The sequence below is a fragment of the Neoarius graeffei genome, chromosome 2 (genome assembly GCF_027579695.1).
Source record: "Neoarius graeffei isolate fNeoGra1 chromosome 2, fNeoGra1.pri, whole genome shotgun sequence".
NCBI classification, from domain to species: Eukaryota; Metazoa; Chordata; class Actinopteri; order Siluriformes; family Ariidae; genus Neoarius; species Neoarius graeffei.
Window position 1 is genome coordinate 15,514,777 of NC_083570.1, and position 13,896 is coordinate 15,528,672.

At 42.1% G+C, this 13,896-nt stretch overlaps 1 protein-coding gene across 1 annotated transcript; it reads left to right on the forward strand.

Annotated features, from left to right (window-relative positions):
* Positions 1–520: 520 nt before the first annotated feature.
* On the forward strand, positions 521–10,069 carry LOC132868989 (uncharacterized). Its single transcript, XM_060902362.1, has 6 exons — positions 521–554; positions 1,706–1,834; positions 5,906–6,094; positions 6,203–6,466; positions 9,793–9,915; positions 10,014–10,069. Exons 1-6 carry the CDS (start codon positions 521–523, stop codon positions 10,067–10,069), a joined length of 795 nt encoding a protein of 264 aa, XP_060758345.1.
* Positions 10,070–13,896: the final 3,827 nt, after the last annotated feature.

A 13,896-nucleotide genomic window follows, 5' to 3' on the forward strand; every position in this document is an offset into this window, starting at 1 on the left:
ATCATTGCAGGCACTTACGGATGTATGTGCAGGGGATAGCGGGGAGCAAACTTGAAACAAACCCAAATCGCAAAACAAGAAGCATGGTCAAAGGGCAGGCAAGGGCCGGTCACTCAGCAAATTGGGCAATATATAAAAGACAAGTAACATAAAGAGATAGCAAGGGTCAGAAATACTAGAGTCAGGCAGAGATAGAAAGGCTTGGTAAACACAACAATACTTTACATTGAAGGTACGTGTGAGAGAGGCTAAAGCAGTGTGGCTGATGAGTTGTGAATGAATGACAGCTGATTTCAATAAGCTGGTGACAGGGGGCGCTGTGCTCTTTGGGAATTGCAGTCCTGAGTGGCCATGTTTGTAGTTTGGTTAGCGTTATCGTCCTCAAATGTCTTTACTTACAGAACCCCCCCTCGAGGAGCTCCCTCTGGGAGCTAAATTCTTCCTAGGGCGCCCTCTTCCTCTAGGTACAGGTTTGTCAGGGTGTTGTGTATGAAACTCTTGCTTAAGCAGAGGGTCCAGAATGTCCTTGGCTCCCACCCAGCTTCATTCCTCAGGTCCGTAGCCCTCCCAGTCTACCAGATATTCCACTTGACTTCTTCTGCGTCTGGAATCAAGTATTCTGTTTACCTGGTAGATGGGCTCACTTTCTAGGCTTAGCGGTGGGTGCTCTTGGACTGGAGCATTCTCAGCAAGAGGGCCAATAATTGCAGTTTTCAGACAAGAAACATGAAACGTGGGGCATATCCGGCTGTGAGGGGGAATTTCTACTCTGTGCAAGACATTGTTGATATGCTGAAGTACTTTAAATGGGCTTTTTTATTTTATTTTCTCAATTTTATTTTATTCATTATGATTATTTTCTTGTGTTTTTGTAGTTTGATGTTTGTTTTTGTTTGAGTGTTTTTGTCCGTCGGTTGGGGTGTAGCTCCGGACCCAGTTTTGGGTGTCGGTTCCCTCCAGGCCTTGGTCCCCGTGGGTGATGCCTGTGCCCCTAGCTATGGACTGCAGTGAGCTCGTTGCTCATTTTAACCTCAGGGTTGTCCAGCGCTCTGTGCTTTAGTGCTTGGTGTGGTGTTCCGAGCGATGTTGCTCGGTGGCGTCGTGGCAGATATGCAGGTGGTTTGGGAGGTACCAGCACTCTGCGTGGCGGTGCTTCTGTGCTCACTTTGTGTATCCATGGCATGGTGTTCCAAGTGATGTTGCCAGCGGTGTCACGGCAGCTGTGCTGGCAGTGTGGGACTTGTTTTTGTGTGCTTTTTGGTGGGACTGTGGCTGCTACACCATTGGAATGACATCCCTGCCTCTATTTGGTGGACTTTATTTATTTATTTATTTATTTGTTCCCCATCACTGTAAAGTGACCTTGGGTTTTGAGAAAGGCACTATATAAATTGAACTTATTATGATTATAGTGTGGCTGTAACTTCCCACAGGTATTGGGTTCCCTGAGGTTCCTTGTGGACACCCATACTCGGTCACCTGGAGAGAAATCTGGATTGTTGCTTCTGTGTTTATCTATATGTTACTTGTATTTGGCGTTAATGGTCTTTGTGTTGGTGTACCTCCTCCCATATGGCTTGGCTATGAGAGAACCAATCCTCCAGAACTTGTGCTGGTGCATCATCCCAAGGGAACAGGGGCAGTTGGTAGCCGAATATTCACTGAAATAGTGTTAGTTGCATTGCAGAGCATTCCATCGCTACAGGCTGGAGACTGGAAGGAAATAAAAAGACGATAGGAATCACTGCATACACAGGAGACTCAGTACTGCTGCCCTGCTTCTGCACTGACCTCCAAACCACACCTGAGACATTCACATGGGAGAAACTCACAACAAACTAGAAAAGCACTCGGAGAGCACAGACCTCCGCCAAGAATCCTTTAAAAAAATCAGAGATCCAGAAGGTGATCCGGATCACCTCCAAAATTTAATGGATTGTTACTTGTGCCCAGTCACACCTCTGGAAAAATTTTCAGAGCAATCCGTTCATTACTTTTTCTGTAATGTTGCTAACAGACAAAAACAAACAAACCAACGCTACCGAAAACAACCTTCTTGGCGGAGGTAATAATAATAACTAGAATGCATTTCCAGATAAAATGTGAAAGTGTGCTTACTCAGGTGCGCCGCCATGGCGACCCGGCAAGAGAGGCGACCGCACGCCCACACGACAAGTTTTGTGTCAACACGCGAAAGTTTGGCTAAGACACAAGGTGGATTCTCATACGGAGATGACAGGCTGGCAAGGTTCTTTACAGGGACATCCCAGAGCATCACTAAAGCCTCGGTCACAACCGGACGTACGATTTTTTGGCCGTGCGGTTTTTGGCGTTTCCCAAATCGGTGCGTTTTTTTTTTTGTTCGTGGAGAACATAGTTGTGGTGACCATGAAGGAGTAAGATCACCGCGCACCCAACATACAACCTGAAAGTCGAATGTGCGTACCACACACGAAATCTGAGGCTGCTCGGACGTACGGCTGTCGCTTCATTCGTACAGCCAACGCACCTTCAAACGTGCACTAATCATACTGACCGTGCGTTCCATGTAGGCTTCGTATGAAGGTTGCAAGAACTGCACACGATCTGTATGTTGCGCGTACCAACGGCGTTCGTTTGTTGCACTGCGGTGATTGGAGAGGGTTATATGTCGGCCGTAAGGCACTTTTTAACCCTTTAATTAACAGCAAATGCCCAGGACACAGAAGGATCACAAAAACAGAAGCTTAAAAAAATATGCATGCTTTATTTAGTAAATAGATAACTAAATTATCCTTTAAAAATAGCACCAAGCTACAAAGAAAGAAAAAAATAAAAGAAAAATAAAATTGTCCCGTCTCAGCAGTGCGCAGTCCGTGCAAAGAGGAATCCCAGTCCCAGAAGCGCTGAAATTGTGGGGAAGCCTAATGCATGGGGAAGCCCTGCGCGTGACGTCACAGCTCCAGCGTTCAGGTAGCAGCGGGGGATTCCCAAAAACGTCTATGGCTCGCCCGGAGTCAGCGCACACCTCGGGCAATAAAAGAGAAAGCATCAAACAATGCCAACGTACACAACAACAAGGCAAAAACAGCAGGGAAGGAGAAGTCTTGCGTCCCTTTACCCTGTCAAGTGCATTTTGGCGGGTTTTGAACATATTTTGGACTGGAAAACGTCAGCAGTATCTGGCAACACTGAAAGAGTGTTATGTTTACAGTGAAGGACTGTGTGCACTTTATTTATTTTTTTACTTAATACAAGAAGTTAATGGATGCCAACATTTTTGCCAAAATGGTATTTTATTTTCCATTGTTTAGGCAGCTTCAGCATCATACTGTGAGATTCTGTTCAAATTGTTTTTTTCTTCTATGAAGCCTGAGCCATTTATTTTATTAGTTTATAATTATTGTTTAATTTAGTCTTCAGGAGAGACTGCCTGCACACAGTACTAGTATTAATAGGTTTTTTTTTCTTACATGAAAGCTGAGGCATTTATATTATATTTTAAGGTAACTTCATGTTGTGCTGTGAGGTTCTATGCACTTTAACTTTTGAACCAACAGGTGCATTTGGATAAGTAAAGCCTATTTTTCTGCATTTTTGTAGTCCTGGTAATCTTTTATATTGGTAAAGTTGTTTATAGGACCATTTCTCTTTGTTTTTTTAATCAATAGTTTTTCAGTAATAACTTAATATTTAACATATCACTCAATTTTAATCACAAAAAGAGAAAATCGCAACAATTTCTCGCAACTTTCACTTCCTCCCGCAATGTAATCGCAACAAAAACCTAAAAAATACCGCAACTTTCATCGCAATTTTTTGGAAACCCCCCCGCAACATCAGACATTTTAGCCCGCAACAATCACAAAAAAGGCCCGCGGAATCCTGGGGGACTGGAAAAAGAAGGAAGTATTACCACGATTATTTAAAGTTTGGATTTTCATGGACTGGATCTGAAGATGCTCCACTGCCACAGTGTGTTGTCTGCCAAGAGGTGCTAGCTAACGATGCTATGGGATGTTTAAAATGTGTAAAACAAAATGTTTTAAAAAGCACAGATGTTTAAAATGTGAAAAAGAAAAAAATAAATGTGTACAACAACCATTTTTTTTTAAAAAATACGAATGGAACATTAAGTATAGCAACAACAAAAATTGTAAGGGGGGGCACTGTTGTTTATTTGCTCTCTGAGGGGGGGCTGACTCTCCCACACTTTGAAAACCCCTGATCTAAGCAATTAGAGAGACGCAAATACAAGATCAGTGTAGGTAGCAGTCAATTACTGTAGCAGCACACAGTGAAATCACAGCAATCAACCAATTATGTGAACACACCAAAATCACAGCAACCCAAATAAATCACAGCAAACCATCACAGCAAAAATAAAAATAAGATCCCCACACAGCTAGAGGCTGACATATATACCCGAGTTTTCGTGCGATTGACGCCCTCTCGCCGTACGGCCAATGCACGGCCGACTTACTTGACACGCATGGATGACATATGAAATATCTGAACGTGCGTTGGCTGCACTAATTACGTATGTGGGGCGCACGACACACATATGGAGTCCGCAAGTGCGACGTACGAAAAAAATTGACATTTTGCCCAAACCTGACACCAGCAAATCGTACGAAAGACGCACGTCGGCCGTACGGAAGACACACGAGGCCGTAAGTTTGTCTTGCAACCTGAAAAAAACGTAAGCGCCCGTAGAGTTTGTTTGACATAACAAAGAACCTCTGCGGCCGGTCTGCGGCCAGTCTACGGCTCGAAAATCAGCACGTCACACGCGCGCCCTCCTTGCATTTCTTTGCGTTTTTTGTACGTAGACCGGCCGTAGGAGCACGTATGGCCCGTTGTGACCGAGGCTTAACATGAAAATTTAGATGTAATTCTAAATCTGTAAAGAGATATGACCCAAAACACGTTTTTGTTCATTGTGGCGCCCCCTAGTGGCCAAATGACACCAAATTTGATGAGGGTACATGAACTGGTATCGAAAGTCATTGCAACAAATATGGTCTTGATACGTCAAAGCGTTTCTGAGATATGAGCTAAAATACATTTTTGCCAATTGTGACGCCCCCTAGAGGCCAAATGACACCATATTTGATGAAGGTAGTTTGGCTGGTGTCCAAAGTCATGCCACTAAATATGGTCTTGATATGTCAAAGCGTTTCCATGATATGAGCTTAATTCCTGTTTGGTGGCTTCGCCATCGAATTTGATTGGCTGCCACGGGGGAACGCTTTGACGTATGAGAGCGAAACGAATAGCATTCATTAAGGATGGACTGGAGATCATGTGTGCCAAGTTTGGTGATGATCGGACAAAACATGCGGCCAGGGTCACTCTACATTCACTTTGGACAAAATTCAAAATGCCGGAAAATCTAATGAGGCGGAGAATGACGTCATAGGGTGCGTTGGAATCGTCTAGCTCCAAGGATTCCAACAGCACCAAACTTATGAAAATTGGACATACGGATCAAAAGTTACATGCATGAACGCATGTAAGACTGTGATCAGTTGGTGGCGCTAGACCATGAGACACACCAACATGAAACTTGATGAAATCAATCAGGGTCCACTCCTCTATCAGTGTACCAAGTTTCATGACTTTACACCTTACGGTTTGGCCTACAGAAGGAAAAATCTGTTTTTTGCGTCACGTGCCCATTCATTTCAATGGGGAAAAAATTAATCCTTTAAAAAAATCCGGGATCCAGAAGGTGATCTGGATCACCGCCAAAATTTAATGGATTGTTACTTGTGCCCAGTCACACCTCTGGAAATAATTTCAGAGCAATCTGTTCATTACTTTTTCCGTAATGTTGCGAACAGACAAACCAACCAACCAACAAACAAAGAAACAAACAAACAAACAAATCAACGCGACCGAACACATAACCTCCTTGGCGGAGGTAATGAAAAGAAATGGGTAAAGATATCTCCTGAGAGTGAGCAGTACAAAGAGAGATTTCAGCTGGTTAATGATCGCTCTTCAGGAAATCTCTCTCTGCTCATATCACACCTGACTGAAGAGGATGGAGGAGTTTACAGGTGTAGTGTTAAAGGGAGTCAATACACAGACATCAGACTCACTGTTAAAGGTAAAGGACTCATTTTTATTCACAATGCTACTTCAGTGAAAATCTCATGACAGATTAATCTGATGTTGTAACAGCGATGCAATATGTTGATGTTTGTTCATTCTCCAGGTTGCATACTGAATCGACAGCCAGTGACTGTGACTCGATACGTGGGGCATTCTGTCCTTCTGCCCTGCTCCTGCTCTGACCTACAAGCCAAACCACACACTTTCACATGGACGTTTTTAAATGGTTCTGCTCACAAGGAAATCTTCCCAAAGGACCAGACAAATCTCTACACAGACAGAGTTCAGCTCTTTAATGATCATCTTCCAGGAAATCTCTCTCTGCTCATATCACACCTGACTGTAGAGGATGGAGGACGGTACAGGTGTGAGATCAGGAACAGAATCTCAGACGTCCATCTCACAGTAGACCCCGAAGCCGTTTGTTTTCAGGATAATGGCTGGCTGATGAAATTATTGGCTGGCTAGCTGACTCAGCCAAAACCTTAATGGCTGCTGCAGCCACCAAAATATTTATGGCTACAAATGGCTGATACTGTTTCTTCACGCCTATGGTCTATGTTCAATTGATTATAAGATGCAGTGTACTGGTTACACAGGTACATAGGCTATTTCCACAACACAGTTTGGTTAAAAAACTGATTGTACTACAACAAATGGTGTATTTATGATAGCATTTATTGATTATAAGTTATTTATTTATTACATTTATTTATTATAAGTACTTAGATGTATTATTATTATCTCTCTCTCTCTCACACACACACACACACACACACACACACACACACACACAGGGGTCATTTAACGTGAAATCATATTTACCACAGGTCCCCTGGGCCCTGTACTATGAAGCGGGTTTTCTGGCTTACCAGGGTAACTTCGAGAGTAACTTGATCACATGCAGCGTAACTTCCCGATTAACCCATACTACGAAAGTTGGCTATGTTCAAACCGAGGTATGCTGCCATGGCAACTTACGCTGCATCTCAAACCTGCTCGTCTCAGGTTATGTTCTTGGTTAACCCGAGGTTTCCGATTAACCACACCCTTTTTATACACCACCTCTCCACCGACATTTCCTCTAGAGACAATGCCAGCGTACCTGGATGACCCGTACGATATCGGAGCGCAGATTAGAGATGGGATTTATGGCTCTTTGATGGGATCCGCATCTTTGTGATCCGTTCTTTGAAAAGAGCCGTTCAAAAGACTGGCTCATTTGGCTCTTTTTAAATATTTATTCAGTTTTAAGAAGACAGCGTCTAAAGAAGCCAGATCCCTCTGCTTAGACAGTGACATCAATATTTCTGGACATACCTTTTATACAAAGCAACCTAGACATACATTATTGTAACCCCTAAACGCTCATAAATAGCCATTAAAAAACAACGAGGGCTTCAATGAATGTCCATGCAGAATGGCTTTTCTGTAAAAAAAAAAAAAAGAACCCACTCAAGAACATAGTTATCAAGAACGCAAGAATATTTTATAGAAAAACACTTGTTTTACAAAAATATTTAAGTCTGAGATATAAAATAGATATAACTACAATAAATATAACACAAGAACATTTTAATAGAAAAAAACTTATATTAAAAATATTGAAATTGTAACAAAAATAGATTACAACTAAACAGTCAGATAAATAGATAAAGTTATAACAAGAACACAAGATTATTTTAATAGGAAAAAACAATTAATGCAAAAAATATATTATTAGAAAAATAGATACAACTAGACAAACAGATAAATAAATAAAATACACAAAAATAGATCAAACAAAATGACAATAGAATAAATTAAATGAATGTCCGTGCAAAGTAGTTTTCCCACAATATTATCATTAATATCACACAACAACATTATAAACTATATACAAAACAATTTGAACTATTAGGCAAACAGATAAAACTTGAATAAATAAAAGGCAAATGCTGTTTAGCCTACTTCTTGTCCTTGGGCAAAAGCTTTTTCATCTGAAACACAGTACAGAAAAAGAACGACACACACACACTTACCATTATGAATGATGTTTTTATATTTCATTTTCACCTGTTGCCAGGTGCGTTTGGCACTGCTGTTGCCTCTGAAATGTTCACAGGACCGACACCAACTTAGTCAAAGGGACTGAACAGTCAGTCATCCTAATTCATGTGACTCTGCGCACATATCAGCTTAAGTAGGCTACTCCATGAATTTACCATACCAAATTTTATTCAGGATTTTTCGGACATTAAACAAGCTATATATGACTGGGGCCACGTCGAAGGACCATTTTCTGTGACTTGTGATTGATCATGAAGCTTTCTCTCATCCTATACTTCTGTTCTGGAACACGTAGAAGGGAGAATGTACTTGCGCATTTACCCGATCGGCAATTCGTTGCCAACATGCTTGCCGCTCCTTATTGGCAGCCGCTGTGTTAGATTTTGCTCTTAATGTTGTTTTGAACTCCTCGTAGCTTTGCATTATGACAGCGCATTCTTCCTCCGTGAAGTACGGCGACCGTGCCATTGTGAACAGTGGTGATTTGCGCTGATAACCTCCCCTTTAACATGAACGCGCATTAACCCTGATTAGGTTAAACCAGGTTCAACAAATCAACTTCATAACTGGCGTCGTAGTACCGTTTAACCCCAAACAAGATAACCAGGTTTTGTCAACCCCGGTTTAGCGGGGGAACCCTGGGTTACTTCTGGGTAGGTTAACCTCCGTTCGTAGTACAGGGCCCTGGTCTCTTACTTCATTGTAAATATAAATCTAGCAAGATTGTAGTTCAATGCTAATAATAAGCTAATCTGGATTGTTCGAGGAATGCATCTAGCTATCTACTCTCACTAGCAATGACCAGTGAAGGACTGGCAGCTATCTTACTACGATGAAAGTAGAGTGGTGGAGTACTTTTTTTTTTATCAATCTCGAAGTATGTGAAACAAACAAACAAACAAACAAAAAAAAATACCTTTACACTTTCCCTCAGCAGCGGCAAAGAATGCAGCCATCTCGTCGATATCGGAGTCGATTGATGCTCTGGGTGGGTTCCCGGGTTCCCCAGTGTATCATGGTAACGGTGTGAGGGGCGGGAAGCCAGACAGGTAGTCACAACGGCAAGCTTGTGGTGGCTCTCTGTGCTGTGATATCAGTTCTAAATCTCTACAGTGTATGCCTATACGTCTCTATTGTGTTACTACTAGTGTGTACAGTTGATCATGTTTGTGTCACTTTTCTTGTAGCTCATGATGTGGATAAACCCATGATTTGATGTACACAATTCTTAGTGGCTCAGCCAAATTTTATTAGATAGCGGCTCAAATTGGCTTACAAAATTATTGGCTGGCGGCGGCTCAAATTCTAAATGGCGGTTTAAGCGGCGCCTGGCGGCGGCTTCGGGGTCTATCTCACAGTAAGATGTAAAATGACCTTCTGTATACAGTATAAACCATGTGTGAAGTTGACTACAGTATGTAGCTAAAGTAAAGAAATATAAAGAAATAGATGTAAAGTGCAACATAAAATCAGAAATAAAATGTAAGAATGAGATGTGAAAAGTTTCTGTTCTGTGTTCTGCTCCTTGTCTGTGTTTGTGTTGATGATGGATTATCTGAGTTTGTGTTCTGACCCGCTTTCACTTTTCACTACGATTCCTGGATTGTCTTAAAAATTGAAATTAAATCTGAATACAGTGTTAAGGTAATGTTCTGACTGATATTGATGTCTCTCCAGAGCATCTTCCCTACGTCCCCTTCGCCGTAGTGACTGTGTTCTTTCTGCACATTATCGTGGCTGTGGTCTATTACACCACCAGAAAGAAAGGTACAAACACTTTCTGGCTCTTTGTGGAAATTTATCATCCACGTCCCCAAAATTTCAGCTGCATGAACTGAGCTTTTCTTGTGTATTTTACTCTCCAGGTCCTGATACAGTTCATTACAGCAGAGCTGATGGAGATGGAGCAGTGAGTCTGTAGTTGAGAACTCAATGAGCTGATCCATCAATAAATTAATAAAGAGAGTTGTTCAGAAATAGTCTTGCTTAAAAACACTTCTCTAAATACTGTCGCTTCATTTTCATTCACAATTTGTTCTTTTCAGCCCTTTTAGACTTTCAGCTTTCCCTTTGATGCTGAATAATATTTTAACTAAATCACAGAATGTGTTTAGATTTAAACGTGTATCATTTACAGTTTTATATCAGACACTCACATGCTTTTGAAGCCTGCTTCACTTTCACAATATTTACATCATTAAAAACGAGGCACATTGTATTTTTTTCCTCACATGATATTGTAATGTTCTTGGTCCTGTATTGTAAATGCTATCAGAACTGATTTATTCTGAGTAACGCTGGTGCGCTTTCCTTTTCTATTTTTAAAATTAAATAAAATTTCAAGAGATACACATTTCTGTATTTTAGCATTCTTTTGCACCACATTTGCCTAAATAAACAAATCTGTGTCACAGTGATGATTGGAAACAACTTTCCTACCATTGATCAGCTTCATCAGTGGATTCCATCTTCCTCTGCAAAGCCGGATGTCCAGTCCACCTCCCAAAACCTTCCTCCTCCTCCCTCAGACGCAATCCTGTCCTTAGATCACCTGTCACCTGATGGAACTGGAGGAAGAATTCATCATCTCTTTATTTTGCTCTCTTTCAACACTTTCACATTCTTTTCTCCTCAGCATATATCTCATCTCATTATCTCTAGCTGCTTTATCCTGTTCTACAGGGTCGCAGGCAAGCTGGAGCCTATCCCAGCTGACTACGGGTGAAAGGCGGGGTACACCCTGGACAAGTTGCCAGGTCATCACAGGGCTGACACATAGACACAGACAACCATTCACACTCACATTCACACCTACGGTCAATTTAGAGTCACCAGTTAACCTAACCTGCATGTCTTTGGACTGTGGGGGAAACCGGAGCACCCAGAGGAAACCCACGCGGACACGGGGAGAACATGCAAACTCCACACAGAAAGGCCCTCGCTGGCCACGGGGCTCGAACCCGGACCTTCTTGCTGTGAGGCGACAGCGCGAACCACTACAACACCGTGCCGCCCTGCTTGGCATATATTCCATTTAAAAAAAAAAAAAAAGAGTTCTGCACTTGATCATTATCAGGTGATCAGCTGTACAGAGATCATAATACACAGGAAAAAAAAATAATCATCACCCACCTTAATAAAAGATTCTCCACTCTCAGAATCTCATCATCCTCACATCTGCACAGAACCAAACAGGAATTCTTCTCCAACTCCTGCTCGTGTGTGAGAGTTTTCTGTTCACCCAGCTCTCTCTCTCTCTCTCTCTCTCTCCCTCCTGATGGACACTGAACAGTCCGCCTCTAAACCTCTGCATGTGATCACACTGCTGCTCTTGTGTTCTCCTGCACCATGAAGTGCTTCCTCTTTACTGCATTCATCCATCAGCTGGTTCTTCACCTTCATTTGCTTCTTTTTCATGGAGAGACTTAACTCCCTTGTTGGCAATAAAATAACAATTGTTAAGCAAATAAAAGCCTGACATGAGCGTATAGTGCATTGTTATTTCCAAACAGCACCACACACAGAAACAGTGCAGGTTCTCTGCAACAGGTGAATGGAATTACAGACTCTGTGAACGCGCACGTGTCCCTTTTCTCCATCGCCAGCCAGCGCGCTCCCGGTGGAGTCACGTGACCAGGTGCACACTTTTCTCCCACAGTTTGTTCACTTTTGCTGCCCGTTTACTGTTGATGTCCATCCATTAGAATCATCCCATCTCTCTATTCAAACATCTCATTTACGCCCCCTTGAGTCTGTGTGTGTTACTGCATCAGTGGGTTTGTGTCAATAAACTGGTCTCAAATATCTGATTGATAATATACTGTGTAGTGAGTGTAATAACACAAGATAATGTTAGGACCTTGGTGATAAACAACAACAGGGAAGATCAACAAAACACCTCATAGACACACAGGATATCATATAAATACAGACAACAATGTGAACAATATAACAACACCAGGGGAGCCATTAAGCAGGTAAGGAAGGAAATGAATGAATGAGTATTTTATGGAATCTTGAAGTGTAAAAACTGCTGAAGCAATTGTATTTAAGTTTTGTCCTGTTCTTTGTAATGGACACTGTCTGCATTTTATCAGACACTATTTTCAGGTGAAACATTAAAATTGCAACTGTTTGTCAATTTGTACTTTGTTTGAAATGAAATGTCATATATACATGTACAGTGGTATGCAAAAGTTTGGGCACCCCTGGTCAAAATTGCTGTTACGAGTTAAGCATGTTGAAGATGAAATGATCTCCAAAAGGCATAAAGTTAAAGATGACTCATTCCCTTTATATTTTAAGCAAAAACATTTTTTAAATTTTCATCTTTTACATTTTCAAAATGATAAAAAGGGAAAAGGGCTCAAAGCAAAAGTCTGGGCACCCTGCATGTTTAGTACCTAGTAACACCCCCTTTGGGAAGTCTCACAGCTTATAAACACTTTTTGTAGCCAGCTAATAATCTTTCAGTTCTTTCCTGGGGGATTTTCATGCATTCGTCCTTGCAAAAGGCTTCCAGTTCTACAAGTTTCTTGGACTGTCTTGCATGCACTGCTCTTTTGAGATCTATCCACAGATTTTCAATGATGTTTAGGTCAGGGGACTGTGAGGACCAGGGCAAAACCTTCAGCTTGTGCCTCTTGAGGTATTCCATTGTAGATCTTGAGGTGTGTTTTGGATCATCGTCTTATTGTAGGACCTATCCTCTTTTTAACTTCAACATTTTACAGATGTGGAGATGTTTGCTTCCAGAATTTGCTGGTATTTATTCGAATCCATGCTTCCCTTGACCAATGAAATGTGCCCTGTGCCACTGGCTGCAACACAACCTCAAAGCATGATCGATCCACACCCATGCTTCGGAGTTGGAGAGGTGTTCTTTTCCTGGAATTTGGCACCCTTTGTTTTTCCAAACATACCTTTGCACATTGTGGCCAAAAAGCTCCATTTTGATTTCATCAGTCCACAGGATTGGTGGCACGGTGGTGTAGTGGTTAGCGCTGTCGCCTCACAGCAAGAAGGTCTGGGTTCGAGCCCCGTGGCCGGCGAGGGCCTTTCTGTGTGGAGTTTGCATGTTCTCCCCGTGTCCGCGTGGGTTTCCTCCAGGTGCTCCGGTTTCCCCCACAGTCCAAAGACATGCAGGTTAGGTTAACTGGTGACTCTAAATTGACCGTAGGTGCGAATGTGAGTGTGAATGGTTGTCTGTGTCCATGTGTCAGCCCTATGATGACCTGGCGACATGTCCAGGGTGTACCCCGCCTTTCACCCGTAGTCAGCTGGGATAGGCTCCAGCTTGCCTGCGACCCTGTAGAACAGGATAAAGCGGCTAGAGATAATGAGATGAGATGAGAGTCCACAGGATTTGTTTCCAAAATGCATCAGGCTTATTTCGATGTTCATTTGCAAACTTCAGACGCTGAATTTTGTGGCTAGGACACAGGAACAATTTTCTTCTGATGACTCTTCCATGAAAGTATTTGTTCAGGTGTTGCTGCATAGTAGAACAGTGCACCACCACTCCAGGGTCTGCTAAATCTTTCTGAAGGTCTTTTGCAGTCAAACGGGGGTTTTTATTTGCCTTTCTAACAGTCCAGTGAGCAGTTCTTTCAGAAAGTTTTCTTCATCTCCCAGACCTCACCTTGATCTCCACTGTTTCTATTAACTGCCATTTCTTAATAACATTACAATCTGAGGAAACAGCTACCTGAAAACACTTTGCTACGTTCTTGTAGCCTTCTCCTGCTT